The following is an 18165-nucleotide window of genomic DNA, read 5'->3' as shown; positions in this document are numbered from 1 at the left end:
AATTTCTGGAGATGGTTGTAATATAGTAGCTCCCTGCTGCAATGTGTATAGAGACTAGGAGATGAGTTCCCATCTAAACTGTCCCCGGGGAAGGATTGAGAAACTAAAAAGGAAATCTACAACAGTAATTGAAACTAAAATTAAACACGTGAGACATTCTCTAGGGCAGAGTTACCGTCCAAGACAAATTAGCCACAGAGTGAAGGTGACTTACCCTGAGATGTAACAGTGAGGGTGAAGATGAACTCTTTTGTGCCAATAACGTTTTCGGCTCTACATGTATATTTCCCAGAGTTCAGTTCAGACACCTTGAAGATTCGAAGCCTGGAAGACTCATTCGTGGAGGTCACCTGAAACTTCTCATTACTCTGTATAGGCATGGAGTCATAGAACCAAGAGAAATGAGCACGAAGGATCTGGAGAGAGGAGGAGAAGGCTCGTAACCGGGCTCCAGAGCTCAAAGTCAGTGTCAGGCTGACTGTTTCTCCTTCTGCTACTTTTATTGTTGAACTGACCTCATGGTCGGGGGACTGTGGAGGCTCTGGAGGAATAGAAGTAGAAAAGAAAAAATACTCAAGGTCCCATGGATGACAGCTTACAGTAATATAGAGAGACGGGAGAGACATAAATGGTCTCAGCTGCATCATCTCCCTCTATAGTATATGATGTTCTAAGTATCACTGATTATATCACTATAATGTCTGGGCACCACCAGCTGCTACATCTGACCTACAGGAGAAGATGGAGGTAACAATTTTTTATGTGTCCTACATTTACATAGAAGAGGATCTATAGGGGCACAGAAACCAAATAACGGTACCATGCTTGGACTCTACTTGTAGCCGGAACCCAGGCGGATCTGTTGGTCCCAGAACCATCCCCCTGTGACATTCTGGTCTGGAGCTATGAACCCTAAAGGGTTTTGTGGGTCCTTGAGCTGCCAGGATCAGCAGGGAGGGGGGAACCACTCCCAGAGGCCGGGAGGGGAGGGAACGGCTACAGGTTAAAAGGCTTGTGCCAGCAAGCGGGCGTGTCTTTTCTCTGAAAGGGGGTCACATCATGCAATTTGTTTGGAGGGACCTGCAACTGGCTGACATCACTGCTTTCGATGTGAATACAGTTAAGAACTCACCACTACCCAAAGGACTCAGATATCTGGTGAACTGTCTTATTACTCTGCTTAACCCTGTTGAACCTATATCGCCTATATCTGTAACCTCAGACCACTGTATATATTCTCTGTATACATTGTGTCTCGTCTAGTGTGCCCTTAAGGCGATTAAATATATAATTTCATCTTGTGCTGTCTTGTATCTCGATCACGTATCCCCACGTCCATGTTTTGGCCTAGTTATAAGCTACCGCGGGTTGGTTTCTCACCCAATATAATCCTGTTAGCGGACCGGGCTTATATCAAACGAGAAGCTGGTGGCAGATACCCGGGCTGAGACGGCGCTGTTTTCACTGCGGCAGTGAAAAGGCTCTGTCAGCTTGTTGCCTCTCTCTGCCCGCGTGGACAAGAGGTGTCTGTGTAAACTGTACCAAGCTGACCTTACCTGCTCCTCTGGAGGGCGCAACGTCACGCTTTGGTAACAAGTGACCATACTGCGTCTCGTGAGCTCGACGTAGGTGATGTCAAGCGGGCACGAGGCGTGGTATTCGTCACATATAATCTACCTGACATTTCTGCCTTGTAAATCCGCCATTAGTATGATATCTGATGGTCATTGGTTCAAAGGTCATCTCCAAATTATTTTCTGTTGGGCCTTAGGAACCCTGTTTTAAAGGGTCTCATTAATTTATCAGAGCTTCTCAGAGCCCAACGAAGAATCATCTGGAACTCTGGTGGACCAGTCCATCCCCGGGTTCCATGGATGAGGAATGCAAAACTTCTATCACCTAGCACAATGATAAAGTGCAGGATGGAGTGATGGTCTGATGGGCGAGTCGAGTGAATGCCAGGAGATCGTTACCTGCCTGATTCCATTATGCCAGTGTTAAAGATGCTTTTTAATTAAAGCTTTTAAGATACACTCTAGTGCTCCAAATCAAGGTACCCCAAGGGGTTAATATTCACGTGTGGCAGATACATACTCTGACACAAAGGCAGGTCAAAGACAGTCTCTATGTTTATTACAATGAGTAAAGAGGTTTATACATCTTTGGGGGGCACCTCCCCCCCCCAAAGAAGGAAAAAGAGATAAGAAGAAAAGAGATAACACTTGGAGTCTGCGCATGGTGCACTATCTTACAAACTTTGGTATGTGAATTAATGTAAACATCTGTGCACCGGCGCCATCTTATAATGGCGTCTTACTGACATTAATACTGCAGACGTATATGACACTTCAAGGAGGCGCTCTCTTATAGGCAATAAGTATGCATGGGTATCATCTAACTAAGTAATTGGCTCAAGCATTCTTCTACAGTCCATACATCACTCTTAGCACATCTGTAGGCCAAGCACTGCCCGGCGTACACCCCTTCTTCTCTCTTCAGACAGCTTGGCTAATCAAGGGGGGAGGGGAGGCAGTTAAGATAAGGAACAAGCAGCTTAAAGCAACTACAAAAAAAAATCATACAGTTACAGAGTCCTAGAGATAAAAAATATAGAATGATATTCACATCTCCATCACCAGTTTAAAGTCTGGTTGAGGAGGGCAATAGTATGGGGAAGGGGGAAAGGGGTCGGATTTGGCCCCTTAGTTCCAGTGAAGGGAAATATTAATGCTTCAGCAGACAAGACATTGTGGACAATTGCATAGAGACAGTTTTGTGGGAACTGTTTGGGGAAGGCCTTTTTCTGTTCCTCCATGACTGCGCCCCAAGGCACAAAGCAAGCTCCATAAAAACATGGTTGAGGAAGTCTGAAAGAACTTGACTGGCCCTGACCTCAACCCCATCCAACACCTAATAGAGCCAAGCCCTCTCCTCCATCAGGATCTGACCTCACAATTGTTCTTCTGGATGACAAGGCAAACATTCCCACATACACCCTCCAAAATCTTGTAGAAAACCTTCCCAGAAGAGCAAAGGGGGGACAACTACTATATTAATACCTGAGGATGTAAAATAGGAGTAAAGCTCCTGGAGGTGTAATGTGGAGGGGCCACATATATGTCTCCATATACTATGAGTGGAATATAGAAATCTTCGAATAATCCAAATCCATCTTACCAAATAATAGTGCACAAGTTGACTGTCTTCCCAGCTGGTGTCCATTACAGATGAGGTTGGACCCTAAGGTAATATTAGAAGAAGACACATTTCTGGAGACTCTGTCCTGCCCCGTCTCTGTCCTGTTATCATAGATCATGGTCACTTTAGCTGCAGGGTTTCCTCCTGGCCAGGAACAGCCTAGCCGTACATCCTGGTTTATGGTATTAGTGGTGCAGAGAATGCCACCCTCTGGGTACCCTGAAAGACACAAGAAAATGACATCTATAGAATATACATAAATTGTGTTCAGCTGTGCAATCATCCTCCATGTTGATGCACCTTTGATGTCCCTCATGCACAGCTTATGACCATTCAGGTTGAGACATTATCCTACAGACACATTAGATATTGTGATATTTGTGGGTTATAAGGTCTCTATGAGATGAATCGTAGATTTGCATTCTCCACGGACAGCACTTGGATCCATTGACTTCATGAGTGTTTTCACACATCAAAAACAATGGAGACATTCACTACTTAGGTCCATGAGGCGGACCAAACATGCTGAGTCTATGGGTCTGTGAAAACCACTAACAGAACATGGATAACATTACTGACACATACATGTGAATGAGGCCTAAGACTGACATTGATCTCTATGAGGAGCCATGTGTAATGACTTACTTCACCACTCTCCAGCGCGGTCTATCCCCAAAGCTGACATAGTACATTGGACATAAGGCCGAAAAAAGACATCTGTCCATCCAGTTCGGCCTGCAAGTTGATCCAGAGAAAGGCAAAAAAAAAAATGTGAGGTAGAAGCTAGAGTTGAGCGAACACCTGGATGTTCGGGTTCGAGAAGTTCGGCCGAACTTCCCGGAAATGTTCGGGTTCGGGATCCGAACTCGACCCGAACTTCGCCCCGAACCCGAACCCCATTGAAGTCAATGGGGACCCGAACTTTTCGGCACTAAAAAGGCTGTAAAATAGCCCAGGAAAGGGCTAGAGGGCTGCAAAAGGCAGCAAAATGTAGGTAAATCCCCTGCAAACAAATGTGGATAGGGAAATAAAAATAAAATAAATTAAAATTAACCAATATCAATTGGAGAGAGGTCTCATGGCAGAGAATCAGGCTTCATGTCATAGCAGAGAATCAGGCTTCATGTCACCCAACACTGGAACAGGCCATTGTCAGATATTTAGGCCCCGGCACCCAGACAGAGGAGAGAGGTCCCATAGCAGAGAATCAGGCTTCATGGCATAGCAGAGAATCAGGCTTCACGTCACCCAACACTGGAACAGGTCACTGTCAGATATTTTTAGGCCCCGGCACCCAGACAGAGGAGAGAGGTCCCATAGCAGAGAATCAGGCTTCAAGTCATAGCAGAGTATCAGGCTTCATGTCACCCAACACTGGAACAGGCCATTGTCAGATATTTAGGCCCCGGCACCCAGACAGAGGAGAGAGGTCCCATAGCAGAGATGCAGGCTTCATGTCATAGCAGAGAATCAGGCTTCATGTCACCCAACACTGGAACAGGCCACTGTCAGATATTTCTAGGCCCCGGCACCCAGACAGAGGAGAGGTTCATTCAACTTTGGGTTGCCCCACAATATAATAGTAAAATGAAAATAAAAAAAAGGATTGAATGAGGAAGTGCCCTGGAGTACAATAATATATGGTTAAGGGGAGGTAGTTATAAATGTCTAATCTGCACAAGGGATGGACAGGTCCTGTGGGAGCCATGCCTGCACAAGGGATGGACAGGTCCTGTGGGATCCATGCCTGGTTCATTTTTATGAACGTCAGCTTGTCCACATTGGCTGTAGACAGGCGGCTGCGTTTGTCTGTAATGACGTCCCCTGCCGTGCTGAATACACGTTCAGACAAAACGCTGGCTGCCGGGCAGGCAAGCACCTCCAAGGCATAAAAGGCTAGCTCTGGCCACGTGGACAATTTGGAGACCCAGAAGTTGAATGGGGCCGAACCATCAGTCAGTACGTGGAGGGGTGTGCACAGGTACTGTTCCACCATGTTAGTGAAATGTTGCCTCCTGATAACACGTTCCGTATCAGGTGGTGGTGCAGTTAGCTGTGGCGTGGTGACAAAACTTTTCCACAAATCTGCCATGCTAACCCTGCCCTCAGAGGAGCTGGCCGTGACACAGCTGCGTTGGCGACCTCTTGCTCCTCCTCTGCCTTCGCCTTGGGCTTCCACTTGTTCCCCTGTGACATTTGGGAATGCTCTCAGTAGCGCATCTACCAACGTGTGTAACGGATCACCTGGCACCCCGACTGGGTACCTCCATTGACGGATGCTCCTAGCATTTCCTGAGGTTTCCAAGCACTCTGGCAGACACCACAATCACCAAACCGAAGAAGCATATAAATCCTCTCAAGCAGATGAATGCTGTAGACAGTTGAATAGGAAACCATACGAATAGGTTTACACTCCTAGCAGTCAAACTGGAACAGCATGCAATAAATCCTCCCCCAAGAATGAGACGACACTTCACCTTGAGGGTTAAAACAGGAACTCTCTGTCCTGGGGCATACAGCCTCTTTTAGTCACAATCCACAAACATAGTACTGCCCACAGGGTTTTGAAATACAACCAATCAATCCGTACAATACACACAGACACTCCCACACAAAATCCACCCCTCTGCCGGTGATGATTACTGAACACAATGGCGAAAATAATTATCAAAGGCAGAGAATTACAGTTTTATAAAACATATCACAGGAACCCCAAAACATGCAATAACCCCATAACCCCATAGTATATCCTCGGAACCGGTGGATCTGGGTGAACCACATATCCAAAATTCACCCACATCCGTTCAGTAGTTTGGAAGATACAGTTTTATGCCAGTTACACCGAAAATATACAAGTTATACAGAAAATAGTCACTAATAAATGTGTCCCCTGTTTGGTAGTTTCAAACTACTGAATGATGTCTCTGTGCACCAAATACAGGCAAGATGGCACCGTGTAGAAAAGTCAGAACAGTGTCTGGGAGTTTAAATGGCCGCTATCTATTGTTCTCACTATGTGCTTCATCCATTGTTCTCACCACGGGAATAGTAAAATCCAAGCAAGTAAGGCAAATGATGCAATCCAGGGACAGAGGGCTCAGTCCCAAGTGCCTTAAGACCCAATAATTTAAGGGACCATAATCCCAAGGCAAGAGGCGAGCACGCAGCCCCCTCCAAAAGCTCATGGCAAACTCTGGCAAAAAGGTGAGTTTGCAACAACGTGCGCTTGTACTCGCGCATCTTCCTATCACGCTCCAGTGCAGGAAGTAAGGTGGGCACATTGTCTTTGTACCGGGGATCCAGCAGGGTGGCAATCCAGTAGTCCTCACACGTTAAAATGTGGGCAACTCTGCTGTCGTTGCGCAGGCACTGCAGCATGTAGTCGCTCATGTGTGCCAGGCTGCCCAGAGGTAAGGACAAGCTGTCCTCTGTGGGAGGCGTATCGTCATCGTCCTGCGTTTCCCCCCAGCCACGCACCAGTGATGGGCCCGAGCTGCGTTGGGTGCCACCCCGCTGTTAACATGCTTCATCCTCATCCTCCTCCAACTCATCCTCGTCCTCCAGTAGTGGGCCCTGTCTGGCCACATTTGTACCTGGCCTCTGCTGTTGCAAAAAACCTCCCTCTGAGTCACTTCTAAGAGACTGGCCTGAAAGTGCTAAAAATGACACCTCTTCCTCCTCCTCCTCCTCCTGGGCCACCTCCTCTTCCATCATCGCCCTAAGTGTTTTCTCAAGGAGACATAGAAGTGGTATTGTAACGCTGATAACGGCGTCATCGCCACTGGCCATGTTGGTGGAGTACTCAGCGCAACAGGGCACACAGGTCTCGCATGGAGGCCCAGTCATTGGTGGTGAAGTGGTGCTGTTCCGCAGTGCGACTGACCCGTGCGCGCTGCAGCTTAAACTCCACTATGGCCTGCTGCTGCTCGCACAGTCTGTCCAGCATGTGCAAGGTGGAGTTCCACCTGGTGCGCACCTCGCATATGAGGCGGTGAGCGGGAAGGCTGAAGTTACGCTGCAGCGCTGACAGGCGAGCAGCAGAAGGGTGAGAACGCCGGAAGCGCGCACAGACGGCCCGCACTTTATGCAGCAGCTCTGACATGTCGGGGTAGTTGTGAATGAACTTCTGCACCACCAAATTCAGCACATGCGCCAGGCAAGGGATGTGCGTCAAACCGGCTAGTCCCAGAGCTGCAACGAGATTTCGCCCATTATCGCACACCACCAGGCCGGGCTTGATGCTCACCGGCAGCAACCACTCGTCGGTCTGTTGTTCTATACCCCGCCACAACTCCTGTGCGGTGTGGGGCCTGTCCCCCAAACATATGAGTTTCAGAATGGCCTGCTGACATTTACCCCGGGCTGTGCTGAAGTTGGTGGTGAAGGTGTGTGGCTGACTGGATGAGCAGGTGGAAGAAGAGGAGGAGGAAGCTGAGTAGGAGGAGGAGGAGACAGGAGGCAAAGAATGTTGCCCTGTGATCCTTGGCGGCGGAAGGACGTGCGCCAAACAGCTCTCCGCCTGGGGCCCAGCCGCCACTACATTTACCCAGTGTGCAGTTAGGGAGATATAGCGTCCCTGGCCGTGCTTACTGGTCCAAGTATCTGTGGTTAGGTGGACCTTGCCACAGATGGCGTTGCGCAGTGCACACTTGATTTTATCGGACACTTGTTTGTGCAGGGAAGGCACGGCTCTCTTGGAGAAGTAGTGGCGGCTGGGAACAACATACTGTGGGACAGCAAGCGACATGAGCTGTTTGAAGCTGTCTGTGTCCACCAGCCTAAATGACAGCCTTTCATAGGCCAGTAGTTTAGAAATGCTGGCATTCAGGGCCAGGGATCGAGGGTGGCTAGGTGGGAATTTACGCTTTCTCTCAAATGTTTGTGAGATGGAGAGCTGAACGCTGCCGTGTGACATGGTTGAGATGCTTGGTGACGCAGGTGGTGGTGTTGGTGGTACATCCCATGTTTGCTGGGCGGCAGGTGCCAACGTTCCTCCAGAGGCGGAGGAAGAGGCCGAGGAGGCAGCAGCAGAAGAGGCCGAGGCGGCGGCAGCAGCAGAAGAGGCCGAGGCGGCAGCAGCAGAAGAGGTAGCAGGGGGAGCCTGAGTGACTTCCTTGTTTTTAAGGTGTTTACTCCACTGCAGTTCATGCTTTGCATGCAGGTGCCTGGTCATGCAGGTTGTGCTAAGGTTCAGAACGTTAATGCCTCGCTTCAGGCTCTGATGGCACAGCGTGCAAACCACTCGGGTCTTGTCGTCAGCAAATTGTTTGAAGAAGTGCCCCGCCAGGGAACTCCTTGAAGCTGCCTTTGGGGTGCTCGGTCCCAGATGGCGGCGGTCAGTAGCAGGCGGAGTCTCTTGGCGGCAGGTGTTCTGCTTTTGCCCACTGCTCCCTCTTTTGCTACGCTGTTGGCTCGGTCTCACCACTGCCTCTTCCTCCGAAATGTGAAAGTCAGTGGCACGACCTTCATTCCATGTGGGGTCTAGGACCTCATCGTCCCCTGTATCGTCTTCCACCCAGTCTTCCTCCCTGACCCCCTGTTCAGTCTGCACACTGCAGAAAGACGCAGCAGTTGGCACCTGTGTTTCGTCATCATCAGAGACATGCTGAGGTGGTATTCCCATGTCCTCATCATCAGGAAACATAAGTGGTTGTGCGTCAGTGCATTCTATGTCTTCCACCCCTGGGGAAGGGCTAGGTGGATGCCCTTGGGAAACCCTGCCAGCAGAGTCTTCAAACAGCTTGAGAGACTGCTGCATAACTTGAGGCTCAGACAGTTTCCCTGATATGCATGGGGGTGATGTGACAGACCGATGGGCTTGGTTTTCAGGCGCCATCTGTGCGCTTTCTGCAGAAGACTGGGTGGGAGATAATGTGAACCTGCTGGATGCACTGTCGGCCACCCAATTGACTAATGCCTGTACCTGCTCAGGCCTTACCATCCTTAGAACGGCATTGGGCCCCACCAAATATCCCTGTAAATTCTGCTGGCTACTGGGACCTGAGGTAGTTGGTACACTAGGACGTGTGGCTGTGGCAGAACGGCCACGTCCTCTCCCAGCACCAGAGGGTCCACTAACACCACTACGACCATGTCCGCGTCCGCGTCCCTTACTAGATGTTTTCCTCATTGTTCCCGTTCACCACAATAAGAAAAATATTATTTGGCCCAATGTATTGAATTCCAATTCAGGCCTTTTTTTACAGACACCTAACACTGTCTGGCTATCTATTTAGGTACCGTATTACACTAATACAGGCACAGCAGTAATGACAGATTTAGCTGAATATAAATTGTAGGCCTAGTATTTAGGCGCTGGGTGACAGGTATACGTTTACGGACAGAATTAGACTTGGATATGCACAGTAGTGTGTGAAGTTATTGAGGATAACCCTATCCGCACCTTCAATCTAATCTACCCTTTTATGGATAGATTTAACCTTGGCCTGATACAGCAGAAACCACTGATTTAGGGAATTGCTAAGTTGGGAATTGTATTTCAACCCAGAACAAAAACTGTGCTTTGGCGGACACTAAATGAATTGACCAGCCTCAGCAATAAACACAGATTTAGCTGAATATAAATTTTAGGCCTGTTATTTAGGCGCTGGGTGACAGGTATACGTTTACGGACAGAATTAGACTTGGTGATGCACGGTAGCGTGTGTGTGAAGTTATTGAGAATGACCCTATCCGCACCTTCAATCTAATATACCCTTTTATGGATAGATTTAACCTTGGCCTGATACAGCAGAAACCACTGATTTAGGGAATTGCTAACTTGGGAATTGTATTTCTACCCAGAACAAAAATATATCCTTTGCCAGACAGCAGACAGTATTACAATTGGCTAGCCACAGCTGAAACACCAGATTTAGGGTACTGCTATTTTGGCAATTGTATTTCACCCCTTAATAAAATAGCAAGCACAGCCAAGCCCCTGATGTAGGATATAGCCAAAAAATAACCACACTATTGATGGTTAAATGGACTTGGTGGCAGCTTGTGCTGGCGCACCACAAGACACAAAATGGCCGCCGATCACCCAAGAAAAAAGTGACATAAAAATGCTCTGGGCAGCCTAAAAACACTGAGCAATTAAATAGCAGCAGTTCAATGATCCACAGCTGTAGATCGATCACTGAATTAAGTGTTTTTGCTGAGTTAATCACTGCCTAATCTCGCCCTAACAGCAGCTGCAACCTCTCCCTACACTGATCAGAGCAGAGTGACGGGCGGCGCTACGTGACCCAAGCTTAAATAGAGGCTGGGTCACATGCTGCACTGGCCAATCACAGCCATGCCAATAGTAGGCAAGGCTGTGATGGCCTCTTGGGGCAAGTAGTATGACGCTTGTTGATTGGCTACTTTGCAGCCTTTCAAAAAGCGCCAAGAAAGCGACGAACACCGAACCCGGACTTTTACGAAAATGTTCGGGTTCGAGTCCGTGTCACGGACACCCCAAAATTCGGTACGAACCTATACAGTTCCGGTTCGCTCATCCCTACTATTAACTAACTAGTAGTTTATATACTCCTTGTTGTGATACTTAATGTTTCTTATGGGATAGGCATATCATTCTAAGTCCCTTCATTGACAAGAATCACCTTTAATAGCACTTCATTTCACTCATTAGTCCAGGTCCATGGGATTATGCTTTCATCGATCGCCCCCCTGCATGCTGCGGTGCGCTCCAGGTTGGAGCGCATTGTAAATCGAAAGGACTGTAGCCACTCCCCTCGGCAGAAAACCAGAGCGATGCGTTCCAGCTTGGAGCGTATCAGGTAACAGTCAGCTGCACAGGAAGTAGGTTCGCTGCGGTGCGCTCCAGGCTGGAAGAGCAGATTACCCAGCAGGCAAATCACAGGTGCGTTCCACAGTGGAACGCACAGCGAAATTGAGTCCATAAGAATGTAGTCAGAGGGTGTAGACCTCTGGCTAAAATATATTTCCTTATAGCAAAATGTTATTTTATTAAAGAATATAGCTACTGAACCCCTGGAATATAACAATATTCAGTGAGATTTCCTGCTAACGCACTTCCTGTTCCGGCCCTGGAGGTCATGTGACCAGGAAGTTACACATGGAACCTACCAAACGAATGATATGCATCCTCCCTATCTAACCGTGAGTCCGTCCAGTGTCATGCTTATGCTCTTGATAAAGGGGACTTAGTTGTAATCCCCGAAACGCGTCGAGCTTTTTAATAAGAATAAAACAAGCATCCTTGGTTTGAAGCCCTCAAGTTTACTTTCATCACGAGGACCGGTTGTGTATCCATCTTACAGGCGACCTCGGCGAGGGAGGTAAGGAGGACCGGTGTCTTGAGCTGATCCTGTTCATCCTCCTCCCTGGTGAAGTAAGTTGATTTTTAATTATAATTTTAATTCTGGTTATGACATGTTTTTATACAGCTTCAATATAATATTAGTAGATCTGTCATCTGAGCTGTTATAGCTATTCCGTATATCTTTACATATACATATATATTTATACCGCTACCTATGTAACGTCACGTGCAAGTGGCGCCCGACTATACTGTTATGCGTTTCCTTGTGTATGGCACACTGATAGTGTCCTGTGCAGCTGCCTCGCACTGTCGCCAGTCAATTACGAGCCGGTAGGTCATCGTTAGTTCCTAGTTCTCCTCTGGCGCTTTACCTTTCCTTCTTCTCCATTCCCTGTCCCATTTCCCTGTTCCACACATCCACTCCAATTTTTTCTTTTATCGTATATATATTAGACCGCCTGTTGAGACTAAGGGGCACATTAGATGCCAGGCTTGATATAGGCCCGAAGTTCTGAAGATGCACAGGCCTCTCCATAAATTCGGCTCATGCAGCGCCAGTTATAAATGTATGACAGGTTCCGAGCCGTCTTACATTCAGACCATTCTCTATGTCTAAAACAGGCATAGAAAATGATGAATGAGATGGGCCCATCCTCTCCCCCGCCAACCCCACGCCTACAATTTTAGACCTGGTGTGCCTGAGCGGGGAGAAGTCACAGGTTAGTTGTGCCGCCATCTGCGCCTGTAATATGCCTAATTGACGCGTATTTCAGTATAGTAAATGATCCCCTAAGTCTGATGCACAGTGAGTCTATGTATAACAGAACAGATTAAGTGTGAATGGTGCAGGAGATGAGCTCTATAAATCTGCCTATATATTAGACCGCCTGTTGACAATGAGTCTGATGCACAGTGAGTCTATGTATAACAGAACAGATGAACGGTGCAGGAGATAAGCTCTATAAATCTGCCTATATATTAGACCTCCTGTTGACAATGAGTCTGATGCACAGTAAGTCTATGTATAACAGAACAGATGAATGGCGCAGGAGATGAACTCTATAAATCTGCCTATATATTAGACCGCCTGTTGACAATGAGTCTGATGCACAGTGAGTCTATGTGTAACAGAACAGATTAAGTATGAATGGCGCAGCCGGTAAACAAGATGCACAGGGCGATTACACAGAGCCTGCACTGTCCCTGCACTCTCTCTATGCTATCCCTGTAGTGTGCAAAAACCAGGGGCGGATTGGCCGTAGATAGAGATGGCCTTGCGGTTCGCCCGGCAGTCGTTTCACGGTGAACTTTGTGTGTTTGCGATTCGCAGAACATGCAAACATATGGAGATATTAGCCGGCGCCATATTCTTTTACATTGTGAGAACTTTGACCCATGACACATCCATCAGGTGGTACAGGACAGCCAATGGAGACGTTTCAGCACATGGACACACCCCCTACCTTATAAATAAACCTGATCTGGCCGCCATTTTACATTCAGTCTTTTGCCAGTGTAGGGAGAGGTTGTTGTGTGGAGCAGGGACAGGCTGTTAGGGACACCAGACGCTAGCTAATAGGGCCACAAAAGTCCTTGTAAGGACTGGTATAGGTGTGCTATCGATAGGTGTGACTTACTGAGGGGTGCGATATACTTATAATATACTTTTATAATGAGTCAAAAACACATAGATCTCTATAGTGATCACCTGGAAGTCAGGGGCCTCGGGCCTAGGGGCTTACTAGGGCCATTTTTATATAGGGTAAGGTTCCTGACGGGGTCGCTCTTATCAGGGCGGGTGGTCTGTGGTTAGGCTATCAGGGCCAGAATAGCCCCCCCTGTAGGGCAATATCAGGGACAGTTCTTCAATACCACATCATCATCTCGCCCAGGGATGGATGGCTTTTGCTTTCCCTCCGGGATTCATGGATGTGCACTGGAACCCCCCGGATTGTGGTAGGACATATGGCTTCTGATTTGGTGCCGCCGAGCGCTTGTTATTGCCGACCACATCTACGCTTTTTACTTAACTTTAACATTTAATTTATTTTCATTTTGAGGGATATCTTTTCCATTCACACTAGCCGCAATTTTGCTGAACGGGTGCAGACCCATTCCTTTTCAATGGGGCCGGAATGTGCTGTCCGCATCCGCATCCGCGGATCCGCACTTCTGCGGATCCACACTTCCGCATCTGTGCTTCCGTTTCCGCCAAAAAATAGAACATGTCTTATTCTTGCAGACAAGATTAGGCATTTTCTATTATAGTGCCGGCGATGTGCGGTCCACAAATTGCGGAATGCACATTGCAGGTGTCCGTGTTTTGTGGATCCGCAAAACACTTACGGACGTGTGAATGGACCCTCATAGTAACATTATTAAAGGTTATGTTTTATCTTCATGTACATTCTAATGGATTGCCTTCCGTGTACAATGTTATAATATAATTTCTATGTTAGACGGTACATTATAGTGCATTTGTATTGTGCGGCAGTCGTGTGCGGTTCTGCTGCGATACTGCAGGTATATAGCGGGAGAAGCGTTACTGGGACAAATCATTTCTACTGGTGTGATATACCAGTCGTCCCCCAAAAAAACTGATTGAAGTGGGGTGTTATATACCAATATACTTTCTTTATAGTGCATTTGCGCATGCGCGTACGCGAAAATTATATTGCCGATATTTCACATTGAAAACTAAAATAAATAGAGATAGCATATTCCAATAATCCATCTGGTGTCACTGTCCATGTGGTGGGACTATTTGTGCACTTCTAGTAATTATGTCTTTGCTGCAAATATGAGCTGAAGGTTTTTCAGGTTCGCCTGCCATTAAAATGAATGGGACCCGCTGCAAACTTGCGGTTCGCGAACATTTGATCGCGTTCGCGAACCGTCCTGGCAGATGTTCGTCCATCACTAGCCGTAGACCTTACAGTGAAATTTCCCAGTGGGCTGATGCCCAGGGGTCCGCCAGAGCCCTCCTGACAGCCGGCCAGTGGCAGTTGTTAGCGATGTATTTTGTGCTGCTGGCGGCAGTAGTTTGAGATGGACTGTGGTATTTGGCTCTGTTGGGGGGTATAATGTGCCACAATATGGTATTGCTGTCCCTGCCTTCCATCAATTTGGACCCAACTTCAAAACGGGGACACTTTTGTTTTTTTTCCAAGGCCAGTTTAAGTTCCCAGTCCGCCCCTGGTAAAAACTCTCCTTACAATCTCCCTACACCTTCCCTGCACTCTCCCTATCCAATATTCCACAATTAAAAGATTCCTAAAACACTGTTCCTAGCACTTGCCACGTGTCTCCCTATGCTCAGTTCACAGTAAAATGGCGACAATTGCGCGGGATAAGGCTTTTATAGGGCTGTGATATCACGGGGATAGCTATCTGCTGATTAGCTGGCTGAACGGCATTATGGGTCATATCGCCTTCCCGTGCTTCTTACTATTAACTTTGTAACACGTGTAGCCACCATTCTAGGAAAAAACTGATTCGTTACCACAAAGCGCAAGGTATTTTGAATTCATGCCAAATTGAATTTTTCCTGAAATATGGATCGTCAGTTCACTTCAGTTCAATTCACTCATCAGTACAGACAGCAGAGGAACCACAAACCCAGAATGCACTCACACAAAGCCAGTGGACTAGAAGTCAAGAGTCTGGAAAGAAGCAGCACATAGCATCACTATACCGGCAGAGAGGCTAAAGGTATTTAACCCTTTCTTTAAAGTTGTCACCCACTCATGAGCGTGGCGGGCGCCAAAGCCATCAAGTGTTTTAAACAGCAGGCATCCAGGACTTATGGCCGTGATCATCACTAATGCTGGTCGTGAACTTTTAATCTTTCAGATGCCATGTTCAAACGTGACCACGACATCTGAACTCACAAAAACCCGGATGCGCTCGCTTCCAGGTGTGCGCCAGCTCTAGTACATCCCCGCCCCCCTCCGGCCTATGGCAGTGCTCTATAGGAATTCAGTGTATTTCTCATAATGCATTGGAGTGTATGAGAGAAACTATGGGAACTGTAAAAAAATGTTTTTAAAAGTATAAAACAAATATAAAATGTTAAATCACCCTCCATTTCCCAAAATGTAAATAACAATATGTAAACATAAAAAATACACATCATAGGCATGGCAGTGTGCAAAAACGGCAAAACGGAAAAAAAAAATGGCAAAATGGCAGGTTTGGCATTTTTTGGTTGCTTCCCCTCCCATAAAAATTAAATAAAAAGTGGTTGAAAAGTCTTACACACCCCAAATGGTATCAATGAAAAGTACCCTGCAAAAAAATAAGCCATCACACAGCTCTGTATAAATAACTACAAAAAGGATGGGCCAAAAAGGTCAGAATATAGCGCCAAAAATAAAAAATATAAAAAGAAAAAAATACATTTTCAAAGTTTTTTTTTTAGTAGTAAAACATAAAAAAACTATATAAATGTGGTATCACTGTAATCGTACTGACCCGTAGAATGAAGGGAGCAGGTCAGTTTTATCTCATAGGGAACACTGTAAAAACAAAACCCATAAAACTATATAAATGTGGTATCTCTGTAACTGTACTGACCCGGAGAATGAAGGGAACAGGTCAGTTTTATCTCATAGGGAACGCTGTAAATACAAAACCCATAAAACTATATAAATGTGGTATCACTGTAATCGTACTGATCCAGAGAATAAAGGGAACAGGTCAGTTTTATCTCATAGGGAACAATGTAAAAACAAAACCCATAAAACTATATAAATGTGGTATCACTGTAATCGTACTGACCCGGAGAATGAAGAGAATAGGACAGTTTTATCTCATAGGGAACACTGTAAAAACAAAACCCATAAAACTATATAAATGTGGTATCACTGTAATCGTACTGACCCGGAGAATGAAGGGAACAGGACAGTTTTATCTAATAGGGAACACTGTAAACACAAAACCCAGAAAACTATGTAAATGTGGTATCGCTGTAATCGTACTGACCGGAGAATGAAGAGAACAGGTCAGTTTTATCTCATAGGGAACGCTGTAAAAACAAAACCCATAAAACTATATAAATGTGGTATCACTGTAATCGTACTGACCCGGAGAATGAAGAGAACAGGTCAGTTTTATCTCATAGAGAACGCTGTAAAAACAAAACCCATAACACTATATAAATGTGGTATCACTGTAATCGTACTAACCGGAGAATGAGGGAACAGGTCAGTTTTATCTCATAGGGAACGCTGTAAACACAAAACCCATAAAACTATATAAAAGTGGTATCACTGTAATCGTACTGCCCAGAGAATGAAGAGAACAGGTCAGTTTTATCTCATAGGGAACACTGTAAAAACAAAACCCATAAAACTTTATAAATGTAGTATCTCTGTAATCGTACTGCCCAGAGAATGAAGAGAACAGGTCAGTTTTATCTCATAGGGAACGCTGTAAAAACAAAACCCATAAAACTATATAAATGTGGTATCTCTGTAATCGTACTGACCCAGAGAATGAAGAGAACAGGTCAGTTTTATATCATAGGGAACACTGTAAATACAAAACCCATAAAACTATATAAGTGTGGTATCACTGTAATCGTACTGACCCGGAGAATGAAGGGAGCAGGTCAGTTTTATCTCATAGGGAACGCTGAAAAAACAAAACCCATAAAACTATATAAATGTGGTATCACTGTAATCGTACTGACCCGGAGAATGAAGAGAACAGGTCAGTTTTATCTCATAGGGAACGCTGTAAACACAAAACCCATAAAACTATATAAATGTGGTATCACTGTAATCGTACTGACCCGGAGAATGAAGAGAACAGGACAGTTTTATCTCATAGGGAACGCTGTAAAAACAAAACCCATAATACTATATAAATGTGGTATCACTGTAATCGTACTGACCCGGACAATGAAGGGAACAGGTCAGTTTTATCTCATAGGGACCGCTGTAAAAACAAAACCTATAAAACTATATAAATGTGGTGTCACTGTAATCGTACTGACCCAGAGAATGAAGGGAACAGGACAGTTTTATCTAATAGGGAACACTGTAAAAACAAAACCTATAAAACTATATAAATGTGGTATCACTGTAATCGTACTGACCGGAGAATGAAGGGAACAGGTCAGTTTTATCTAATAGGGAACACTGTAAACACAAAACCCATAAAACTATATAAATGTGGTATCACTGTAATCGTACTGACCGGAGAATGAAGAGAACAGGTCAGTTTTATCTCATAGGGAACGCTGCAAAACCAAAACCCATAAAACTATATAAATATGGTATCTCTGTAATTGTACTGACCCGGATAATGAAGGGAACAGGTCAGTTTTATCTCATAGGGGACAAAAGACAAAAAAGGGGGTCAGTCAGCACATACCACACCGCAGGAGCACATTGTTATGGCAGGGAACAACATTAAAAGACAAAAACATGCAATGCGACAACTCACTGCAATATAGAGTACAAAATTGCATAATAATTACAAGTGCTACACTATAAGTGAGAGATACTTGGCAAATCGTTTTGTACAAAATTATTTGAGCCCGTCTGCCGCACGTCAAGGCGATCTCTGTTAGACGGGTTCCTAACACTAAATTCTACCTGTTAGGTGCCATGACGGCTACCATACACTTCAGGGAGTGTAGGTTCCACAGCAGGCCACTCCACGATTTGCCA

At 45.9% G+C, this 18165-nt stretch overlaps 1 protein-coding gene across 1 annotated transcript in view; it reads right to left on the bottom strand.

Annotated features, from left to right (window-relative positions):
* Positions 1-18165, bottom strand: part of LOC120986772 (carcinoembryonic antigen-related cell adhesion molecule 1-like) — a 90386-nt gene that overhangs the window by 35442 nt on the left and 36779 nt on the right. The window contains exons 5-6 of the mRNA XM_040415479.1: positions 3178-3417; positions 215-541 (exon numbers count right to left, since the gene is read on the bottom strand). Of these exons, the coding sequence (XP_040271413.1) occupies positions 215-541; positions 3178-3417 (567 nt within the window). The remainder of the gene's footprint in view (positions 1-214; positions 542-3177; positions 3418-18165) is intronic.

Source organism: Bufo bufo, chromosome 1 (assembly GCF_905171765.1).
Source record: "Bufo bufo chromosome 1, aBufBuf1.1, whole genome shotgun sequence".
Classification (NCBI taxonomy): domain Eukaryota; kingdom Metazoa; phylum Chordata; class Amphibia; order Anura; family Bufonidae; genus Bufo; species Bufo bufo.
This window is presented reverse-complemented; position numbering and strand designations above follow the sequence as displayed.